The sequence below is a fragment of the Elgaria multicarinata genome, chromosome 9 (genome assembly GCF_023053635.1).
Source record: "Elgaria multicarinata webbii isolate HBS135686 ecotype San Diego chromosome 9, rElgMul1.1.pri, whole genome shotgun sequence".
NCBI lineage: Eukaryota > Metazoa > Chordata > Lepidosauria > Squamata > Anguidae > Elgaria > Elgaria multicarinata.
Genome location: NC_086179.1, coordinates 79962391 through 79973418, shown reverse-complemented (window position 1 = coordinate 79973418; position 11028 = coordinate 79962391). Strand labels below are relative to the sequence as shown.

The 11028-nt window shown below is 38.6% G+C and overlaps 1 protein-coding gene across 5 annotated transcripts in view; it reads right to left on the bottom strand.

Annotated features, from left to right (window-relative positions):
• Positions 1-11028, bottom strand: part of ATXN7L1 (ataxin 7 like 1) — a 75842-nt gene that overhangs the window by 4656 nt on the left and 60158 nt on the right. For all 5 annotated transcript variants that reach the window (XM_063134165.1, XM_063134160.1, XM_063134162.1 and 2 more), the window contains 6 exons: positions 9023-9105; positions 6656-6912; positions 5347-5539; positions 3855-3976; positions 2114-3041; positions 1212-1286 (listed from right to left, as the gene is read on the bottom strand). In XM_063134165.1, the coding sequence (XP_062990235.1) occupies positions 1212-1286; positions 2114-3041; positions 3855-3976; positions 5347-5539; positions 6656-6912; positions 9023-9105 (1658 nt within the window). The remainder of the gene's footprint in view (positions 1-1211; positions 1287-2113; positions 3042-3854; positions 3977-5346; positions 5540-6655; positions 6913-9022; positions 9106-11028) is intronic.

The following is an 11028-nucleotide window of genomic DNA, read 5'->3' as shown; positions in this document are numbered from 1 at the left end:
TGTATCATTAAGATCTCAGGGCGGCGTACAGATAAAAGCATACAGTATAAAACAACAAATATACACAGTTAAAAAACAAATTAAACCATGAACCAAGTTAAAACAATATATAATTTAAAAGCAGTAAAAGCAGTTAAAACAATGTGCCATCTTAGTGTTGTCTGAATCTGACCAGTGGCAGCGCAGCAGCAGCATAGGATACTGCCCAGAGACTTAAACTGCTTCTAGAGATGCATGGCTATATACATACTTCGGTATTATTTAAACAGATTAATAATGTATATGAAAAATATAAAATATTTGGACCCCACTTGTAGCAACAGTTTTTGTGATCCAGAAAACGTGATCACTCCCTTGAAATAGGCAATGGGAAATCTCCTGGATTTCCTCTCTTACAGCCTCCTATTTCCTATGGTGATAATGCTACTGACCTACCTCACTGGGTTGTTGTAAAGATTACTTATGTATTGGAACACTCTGCTTTGTTCTATATAAATTAACTATATAAATAATACACATTAATAACATTTGATTTTAAATGAACAGTGTTTGTTATAGTTGCCTGTGGTTTTTATTGTTACTGTTAGAAGGAAAGCCGCTATGTACGACCTTTTCATACAAATTCAAAGGAAAAGCCAATTTGAACAACACAATCCTGCGCATGCTTGCTTGGAAGTAAATTCTACGGTGTACAGTTGGACTTTCTTCCATGGAAGTGTGCTTAAGATTGCAAGCTAACAGCATGATCCTATACGTGTCTATTCAGAAGTACATCCGAATGAGTTCAATGCAGCTTACTCTCAGATAAATGGGTATAGGGTTACAGCCTAAGTGCCTTTACCATGAACTCTGGTGTAAGCAGGCAGGAGCTAGTAGTTCTGTGCATCAAGTTTTTAGGGTTATTGCTTGATTACCCCTTTAGTTAAGAAGCATATTTTAATGTGTGATAAGAACTTCACCCAACTATTTCTTTAATACAATAAATGTAAGTAGTAAGACTAGGGCAGGATCTACACTACTGCTTTATAATGACATTGAAGTGCACTGACAACTGTTGGGGCCCATTGACAAATTACGTATACTGTTTTCAAACCACTTTCATAGTGTTATATCCTGCTTGGTGTAGATCTAGCCTAGCTTTGCATATCTACATCAAACCAGCAATTGTCAAAAAAATCTTACATGACCACTTAATACTTTTAAAAACTCACTTGTTTGTTGTGCACTGGATTTGATGTACTTGAAGGACTGGATTGAGACAAAGCTACACTGCTGTTTTTTCCAATCTACAAGATACAAACAGTATTCAGAGAAGCAGGATGTCAAAACCATTCAGAAATATATTATAATACACCTTATAACTTACTCCCAACATTAATTTATTGAATTATTGCATTTATATCCTGCCTTTTTTCCTGCAAGGAACCCAAGGCGCTGTACATAAGCCTCCTCCTCTATATGTTATCCTCACAACAACAACCCTGTGAGGTAGGTTGGGCTGAGAGTGTATGACTGGCCCAAAGTCACCCAGTGGGATTCTATGGCCGAGTGGGGACTAGAACCCGGATTTCCCAACTCCCAGTCCAACACTTTAGCCACTACACCACACTGGCTACCAATATCTCCTACTAACTAGAATATCGATTTCATTTAACTTCTTATTGCTATATATTGATAAGAATATATATATTGACAAGAAGTTTGTTCTCATTTAGAAGCTTCCCGGAAAAGGTTACTCTGTTTTCAACAACGTAGCATGCACGAAGCAATCAATCCTATGAAATGTCCATGACCCACAGTTGAGTCTATAACATTGATATTATAAATAAGATCAGACCAGACATTGTGTGAAACTGTGGTTTAAAAAAACAGGAAGTCTCCTTTGCAGCCAAGGGCACGGGAGGAGGAGAAGAGCAGGAGGGTTTGTGCAAGCTCTTTGCTCATGAATGCACCAACAAGCCAAGATTTGTTGGAGCAGATCATTATAACCAAACAGGATGTGGAAAGTGCACTTCTACAATGCTTCCACCCTAGCATATCTGCTTTGCCCCAGCAAACCTCACAGATAGCAAGACCTGACCGATTCATAAAAGCAAACAAAAGAACCCCTTACCTGCCGAGAGATGGAGCTGTTTGGAGTATCTGGCACCGTAGAAATAAGGTTGGCAGTGCTCTTTTTGTGAACACTATTCATACCAGGCATTTTAGTGATTTTACAGGCTTTGCTACTAGAACTAGAGTTTTTACGTTTTTTCCCTTCTGATTTGTCAAAACAAAGGGGTAGAGAAGACACTGCATTGTGTGCTGCTAAGGAATGGTCCCCTGAATGGTGGACAAGAGAGGGCACAGACAAGCTAGAGGAGTCAATACTGCTTACTACAATGCTCATATGTTTCACTGAGTCCGTTGAGCTACTTGATAATGAAGTCCGTCCTGAGGGCTCCGATTTGGCACTGTGTGGGGTTGTTCCATTGTTTGCATTGTGCACAGATATACTGTTATAGGAAGATGTAGCCTGATAAGAGTTCAGTGTTGAACTGGGGTTCAAGACACAATTCTTTTTGTGAGACCCTGAAAATGAAGAGGAAGTCTGCAAAGATAACGACGAAGAAGACGGCGGCTTTTTCTTTTTGTTACTAGAAGACTCATCGCTGCGGCATGACAGATCTCTGACTTTTGAGGATTTGCTGGTTTTCGTTTTGGGCGGCTTGTGGGATGGGGAAGGGACGACTGCTGGCACTGGCGACATGGCTGACGGTGTCTTAAATGTTGAATCTATGATACTCAGGCTGGCAGCCACATGAGGGAAAGCTGTGGTGTGGGACATAATGGAATTTGTATCCGACGTAGTGACAAAAGATGCATTTGATAACATGGGCGAAGTCATTAGGTAGGAAGAAGGGATTCTTGAACTGATTGGCGCTGAAGGGATGTACACGGCACTGGGATTGCTGAAAGGCTGCAGAACCGATGCTGGAAAGGGGGTGGTGATATGTGCTGCTGGGGAGGGCATAGGGCTATCGACCGCAGGAGGGATTTTCCTAAAACGTGAAAAGAAAAGAAACACACACTGAGGCTCAGACATGTAACTCTTGGCAAAAGAAATGCAGGAAGAAAGAGCTTTCTTACCAAGCCTGAGCAATGAAACAAACCAAAATAATTCTGGGCCGCCTCACATTTATCACTGAAACCTGAGTTTAGGGAGCAGGATGCTGGATCACATGTATACCCCCAGCCTATCCCACATCTTCACATCATTTACAATATCTACAACAGGCTTTTTCTTCCCTTTTCGTTTTTTTGAAGTTTAAATGTTTCAAAACACAAACAAACAAGCAAATGCCACAAGAACAAACACACACACAAAAACATACAAAATTAAAATGGACTTCCTATTTTCTCCACAGCAAAAATATGTAACAATATTTTCTCTTATTCTATAATTACAAAAAAAGAAAAGAAAGTTCCCGTCTTTCTATTATCTTAAAGTTTCCTTCTTATTCATTGAATCCATAGATAAACAAAACATATTTTCTAGTTCCTGCAAAAGGACTATAAGAGGTTTCCACTCGATTCTAAACCTAGATGTTGACTTTTCTCTAATTATTGACGTAAGTTTTGCCATCTCCGCCAGCTCCAACATCTTCACCAGCCATTCATCCATTCTAGGTAATGTTGAGCCTTTCCACTTTTGTGCATATAATAGTCTCGCTGCCATTATCATATGTAAGAATAAGGTTCCAAAGGCTTTTTTTTTCATAGAACACAATTACATTAACATTTCTTGGCATTATAAGCATTAAAAAGTTAAAAACACAGAAGAGAGAGTCAGAGAGCACAAACTGTTTACTTACTTCCACATCTGTGAATTTAAGTGTTTTTCTACCATGGAATTTAGCGCTAGTCGAAAACGATCCCATCTCCTATCGAATACATAGTACCCTCTTCCCATCAAATGACTTCCGAATGAACAAAACTTAAGGGAAAAAACAAGACACAGCAATCTTGTAAATATCAAGCTAATTTGTTCATACAATCTAAAACGAATGCGGCTGATCAATGCACTGAGAGACTTTTTTAGGTGAAGTGTGGGATAAAAATATTGTCAGTAAATAAACAAATTATAGGAATTTAAAAGTGCTAAAATAGTGATTCAACTGCTATCTATTTTGAGCCTACTGAAAATAATTGAAGTAGTAAACTGTTTGGATTTCTCAAGAATTAGGATTCATTTTTGAGGTGACCTGATCTATATCGCTTTCTCTGTTTTGTACCTTGCTTTCCTGTTTGTGATGATGTAAAAATTATTCTGGTTTCTCGTTTGCATGTATACGCAACCCAGTAGCGTGCAAGCAATCACTAACTATTTAAACAACAACGTGGGAGGAAATAGTCACAAATTACATTATATTACATGTGCATTTGCACATACTACAGCCTTATTATTATTTACAAAACAGCTGACCAGTTTCAGAGCTCTCAGTAGAAACAGTTTGGTCCTTGTCTGATAAAACGTAATGGCAGCTACTGGCAACCAAAACCACTCCTATCCGCAAGACCGCTTGATCTATATAAACCCACTCCTGGGTTCTTTTTTTTAGGTCCTGGTCTACACATGTAGAAGGATAAGGTGGCAATGAAGTTGTAGAGTTCTGAGGTGATAGGATGTATCTACTGACTGCAGAGACAGGGGAGGACAAAAGAAATACATGTTTAAATGTTGTTATATGGGGGGTGGGAGAGAAAACCTAAAGGTAAAAACAAGTACAACAGAAAGTGTAATAGGCTAGAATTCTTCCCCTTAATATTTTATGTGGTGGAACATTCAAAAGTGGCACTCAAAGCTGATACAGCCCACTCTACCTCCTTGTGCTGCTGCATGTGTAGACCAGGCCTATGGCCATTTCTACACCTGCCTTTTTTCCAGGGATCTTCCCTGTGCATGCAAATGACACACAGGGGATCCCAGGAGCAGACAGGGACGATCCTTTCATTTTCCTGGGATAATCTTTAGGTGTAGAAAGGGCCTATGTCTCAAATCTGATGCTATTAAAGACAGAACGTTGCAAACTAGCTATTATAATATCACTTCTAATATGTGCTAAAATGATGCTATTAAATATTTTATTTCTGCTAAAGAAGAGTATAGAGTATAAATCCGAAATTGTCATACATGTCCCAAAACACATTACGTTCATATGTTTCCTTCTTTGATTCATATTTTTATTGTTGTGTGTCTTTGTATAATGCTTGTGCTTTTAGTTACAAGATTTTTCTTTGATAAGGGTATGCAACCAGTCACAAATGTCAGCAATAAACAGGATTACTGAAGATAAAGAGACATACCCCAAGAGGCCGCGGATGGTGTCCAGAATAATGGCAGTCTAATTTCTCAGATTCTTCAGATCCATCCACTTCCCCTTCATCACTGGATAATCTACTAGGCAAATCTCCTCCCAGGGAAGGCAGAGGCAATTCCTGTGCATACCCACTGTGGTTTGAAGAACTGGTGCTATTGATGCTGTTCGTAGAGGAGGGTCTATGAGGATTAAAAAAGTATACGATCACTATAACATAAGAGATTCCACAAATAGCTTCCCAGCAAGAAAGCTTTACAGTGTGATTCTAAACATACTTACTCAGGAGTAAATATTAGTGAGTTCAGTGGAACATACTCCCTACTAAGATTATTTAGGAGGGAAGTCTTACATCGCAAACCTGTGCACACTTACTTATCAGTAACAGCCTGTGAACTCAGTAACAGTAGTCTCAGAATTAATATGTAACAAGATCGAGCTATGTGTGCATAGTTTCTTGCAACAAATCCCTTTAAAAATATTCATCTTTATATGATTTGGAACATCATTAGTATGCAAACATTAAATGCATCACCATTAGATGTTTGTCAGCAGATAAAGGTTTGGATCAGAAAATAAGCTACGAATGCTGAAATAATATTGAAATGTGGCTACATTCAGTGGCTCCCTAATCAAACTTTTGAAGTATAGATATTATGGAATTTCTATCAGAATGTCTAGAGGACTACAGGGACCTTATCAGACACTGGACTGTGGAGTTTGGACTTCAGAATGAAACTTGACCATTTCTGCATCATTCTTCATTAAGAGGGGTGCAGCTTTCTGATTGTGGAAAGCAATTTGAAAACAAGACTCTGTTTATGTTAAACGAATAGGAGTCCTGATGCAGTCTGTGTGGGGATTCTGGTGGCTGAAGAGTCCATTCCTTGATCACAAAACTGTATTTTGCACCCACAATTACCATTTCTTTGAGATATACATTTTTTTGCCCCTATTATGAAGAAGGTTCTTTATATGGGATAACACTGTCAAGTTCAATGCAAAGACAGTGAGTGCTTCCAGATGGAGGGCCTCTAGTGCTACCAATCAAAAGGCACTGAGCATCTATTCTTCCTTTTCCTCCTTGATGGATTTTTTTCTGGTAAGAAAAAAGGCAGAAGCAGCAGTGGGAAAACAAAGGAGAGTTACAAATTGAACATGACAACATATGGATCCCCTGTAAAATTCCGGGAATGAGACAGGGTGATGGTACAATAAAAGCCTTGCCTGGAACAACCCAAAACCAGCTATTACTCAAGGCATATTCCACTCCTGGAATACGAGATTCTTATGCTCACCTAGGAAATACTGAATTGGACGGTCTAGATTTCGCAGGTGATGTCCCTTTAGGTTCTTGCCCAGAGTTCACTGATGCTCCTGACAAAGCATCTTGTACTGGTACAGGTTGGCTCTGATGTGTTTCCCTTATAGATTGCAGATGCTCCTTGTCTTTTGCCACTTCTTTTTCCCGAGATCGAGCTTTGTGTTCAGCTAAAAGGATGTCAAACTGCTTTTTACGTCCTGGAACTGCTCGCCGGTGATTAAGTGAATGAGTCTAAAAATAGGGTGGTTAAAAAGCATTTGGGAGGTCATATAAAATCAGTTATGAAATTTCTAAAATATTAATCCAGAAGATACACAGAATAATCACTGAAATATATTTCTAGTTATGGCAAAAGTACATAATTATTCCATACAGGTTAGTTTGCCTGACCTATGGAAACTGCATTTGAATGAAATGTTATTTTGCTAACAAGAACACTTTCCATGGAAACAGCCTACGCGTATTACATTCCATCCAGAGCACAGTCCTTCTGCCTTTTAATTTACAATTTCAGTGAATTGGCAAATCTACAACAACTACTGTAAGGGCAGATATTTGCTTTGCTCACAAGTTTCAGCAAATTATTTATTTTAAATATTTAATACCACTCTGTTGACAATTTTGTTATTATAACACATATCCAGATGTCAAACGAAAAGAAATATTTTAAAATGAAAGGTTTCATCTTAATTACAAGTAGAATAAATTCCATGAAGTTACTCTGTATACTAATTGCAAACCAGCACTGGAAATAACATTCTTTGTTGCTTTTACATACATGTTTAATAGCTTTTCACTTGCAACTGTCAGGGAAGACTTTTCTTTTTAAAAAATGAGCAAAACAGTAAGGTTGCTCTTATCCTTACAAAACAGAGCCTGCCTTCAAACAGGGGTAGGCTGTGTTTGGGGGAGAGGTCAATCATTACCAGAAATATTATCTATATTTTCTTTACACCACCTGCTCTAAAACCAGGAAGCTTCGGTGCTATAGTCACACAAATGTAGTCTGGCTTTTCCATATCTCTTAAAAGGGAAGGCAAAGATTATTTTTCTGCCCACCACTTTCTTTGTAATCAGCAGAGGCAGACTTCCCCAACCTGGTGCCCTCAGATGTGCTGCACTACCAACTTCCATCATCCCCAGCCAGCATGGCCATTGGAGGGCACCAGACTAGGGAAGCCTAAGTTAAGGAGTGATCTTTAGAGAAGGACCATATTTCACTTGTGTGATTTAGCCTCCTACCTGACAATCGGTGTGTACCTCATCCCTCTGACTGGAAGCTACTCAACTGGATATATTTCACACTGGACAGTACCAAGTTCCCCATATATATAATATATTCATTGCCTATAAAGCCTCTTTCATACTGCTGAAATTAGGCCTGAGTCTGCCAAACACAGTGACAACATCAAATCCAGTTTCATAACAGTAATAATATGGCAAAGTGAGACTTGTGTGCTAAGATGGATTTCTCATCCACTGCCATATTCCAGATCAGTTAAAGTTGGTGGGAGCCCTGGAGCCATTATACATTTGGGAGCCCCTACAATAAAACAACCCTGCTTTCTCAGAAAAAGCTAGTGGAATGTTCACTCTACTTAAAGGAGTTTTTGTTTGGATCTTCTTGCTGTCCTTCTTTATTCCAACGCCTTCATACCTGACAGGAATGCCTTATTAGTATCGTTGACCTTGTTAGTATCTCAACTACCCAACACCTATGCTGTGCTTAACCCTGAAACAAAGTCCAATTCAAATCTCAACAGGCAGAAAGTCACTGGGTGGTCTTAAGTAAGTCACACGCTCGCTCAGCTTCAGCCCCTCTATCCGTAAATGGGGATTACTGCAGGATTATTTGTTTTATTCATTCATTCATTCATTCACTCACTCACTCACCCTCGCGCACTTCTGGAAATAAACTCCAAGTTAGGAAGTGCACCATTTCTAGAAATGTTGCAATCATGTTTGCAGGGGATGGAACAAGCTTCTAGAATGCCTCCTTGATTCAGAAATCAGTTTCATGTGCAGCTCTTGAATCAAGCACTGAAGGACACTGAAGTAGATGATGATGATTTATGATGATATTAAAAATACTTTGGAACAACTTATTCCGTTAGGAAATTTATGATTAAGGGTGCATCAGTCTTCCTGAAGCCCTAAATTACTGGGTGAAGTCAGAATGGACATTTGTGCAAGTATGTGGTAAAGCTCATATGGGTATTTCTTGTCTTTTAATGCCAAAATCCTACTTTTGACCTAAAAATGATTATGACTTTCAACATCCACTACTGAAAATTTCAAGTAGCTGAAGCACCATTATATTTCAACTAGGAAGAAAGGCTACCTTGCAGGTGAGTGATCTTGTGCAGGGTTTCTTTGTCTCAGGATCCAATACTCCACAGTGTTTATTTGGGTCAAACTCTCTTTCTGTTTAAAATACATAAAATATGGATATTTTTTAAAAGTTACATTTATGAAATTGAAGACACTGTAAGATTGCAGATCAGAATAAATATCTAAAAATACTGTCCTCTCCCTTAAAATGTTCCAATTTCCCTCTATGCTTCGCACAACTACAATGAGACATGGCATTAGCAGACAACAGATATACAGGTACATGGTATGCAGACAGGGACTGCATGCTCCCAGAGAAAAGTTTCCTATTTGCATAGATTCCTATTTGGTTATTAATAACTATAATTTCTCTGTTCTATTCCAGTTCTTGAACTAACAAAAGTTTTTAAAAGACTATAATTAAATTATTCTTTGTTAACCTAAGGTTTATCCCGGGGTCATCCCTGTTCATGTAAATGACACACAGGATATCCCGGGAGCAGGCAGGGACGAACTGGGACGATCCCAGGATAAACCTTAAATCTAGCTAAAGCCTTGTAGATACAGATCTGATTTCAATACTGTTCTTGTGTGTGACAGAGAATGAATCTATTTGCAGCATTTACTAAGCTCAATATGGAATGTAGGGAAAGGCTTTTTGAGCGAGATATATCTATGAAAGTTATATAACAAAAGTGACCAAATTGTAGCCTCTGAGGTCCTGGATAAGAGGCCCTGGATAAAAGAAGTTAAGTGCAAGCTTCTTTTTATGGGCCTAGATGTACAGAAGTACTTGCATATCTGTGAGAAGGCATGTGCATTTTCTCTTTTCCTGCTTTCATCTCCTATGGTTTGGAGAGGTGAAGGAAAGTTGCTGTTCCAATGGCACTACCAGATATGTTATGGGAAATTCATGTTCATAGAATCATGCCAATAACCAATCATTACGTTTGCTGATACTTAATTGAATGAGCTAGGATCAGGGCCAGTCAGTGTGAATTTTACAGGTGAAACCCTTTCCCAAGGTGAAAGCTTTAGAGTGTAAGAATTACACACAAACTGCGTTCACAAAGACTTCATCACATATGAAAAAGTCACTGATACAAAACAATGACTAATTCCTGCCATGCAAATCTATAAGTAAAACACAGTTCAGAATTTAAGCATGTTCCGCCCCAGATACACTATTCCAAAGACATAGTAGACAGGACACTGTCTCATTATAAAAAAGGTTACAGAATTCTGGATCTCTGATCAAAGCATGAATGGCAAAATTGATGGCATCAAAAGCTTATTCCAGCAATAAAATGTGTTGCAATTCTTTCTGCTGGACAGCAGAACCAGGTGTTTGATATATTCAGATGACCATATATATTTATTTCTACTTGCTAACTTTTGACAGATTGCATAAGCATACTAAAGAAGATCTAGAATTAACTCAGTTCTTGTGAATGGCTCCAAACGCTTCTAGACAAAACATAGTTATACATTAATTACAAAGACTTTTTCCATTGTTGAATTCCTTCTATTTGGCAGCTGAAGCACTGCTCCTCTCCTGACAGTTTTATTACTTACATCAGAAAAAAGTGTAAACCATAGCTTGCCAATTCAGATGCAAGTGCAAACTATGGTTTGCCCAAAACTGAACTCAAGAGAAGGAACTAGAGTACATGAGGTATAGAGGCAATATGCAAACCCAAGGGTTGCTCATGTAATGCCAGAACATGGTTTCACATTACATATGAACCAGGTCACTGAAAGATGCTTCCTTATTTACTACGGTGGATATCTATTCCTTCCTTCCTTCTTTCTTTCCTTCCTTCCTTCCTTAAAATATTGGTCTTCCCTTAATCTTTTCTAGGATGTTTGTACCAAGCTCCTTCATCCTTTCCTTATATGACTTGCCCGCTGGACCTTCTTTCACCCTCATCACAGAATCCTTTGAATGTTTTCCTCTATGTTGACAAATATTCTTGCATTGTGGCACCTATCACAGAACACCATACTCCAACTGAG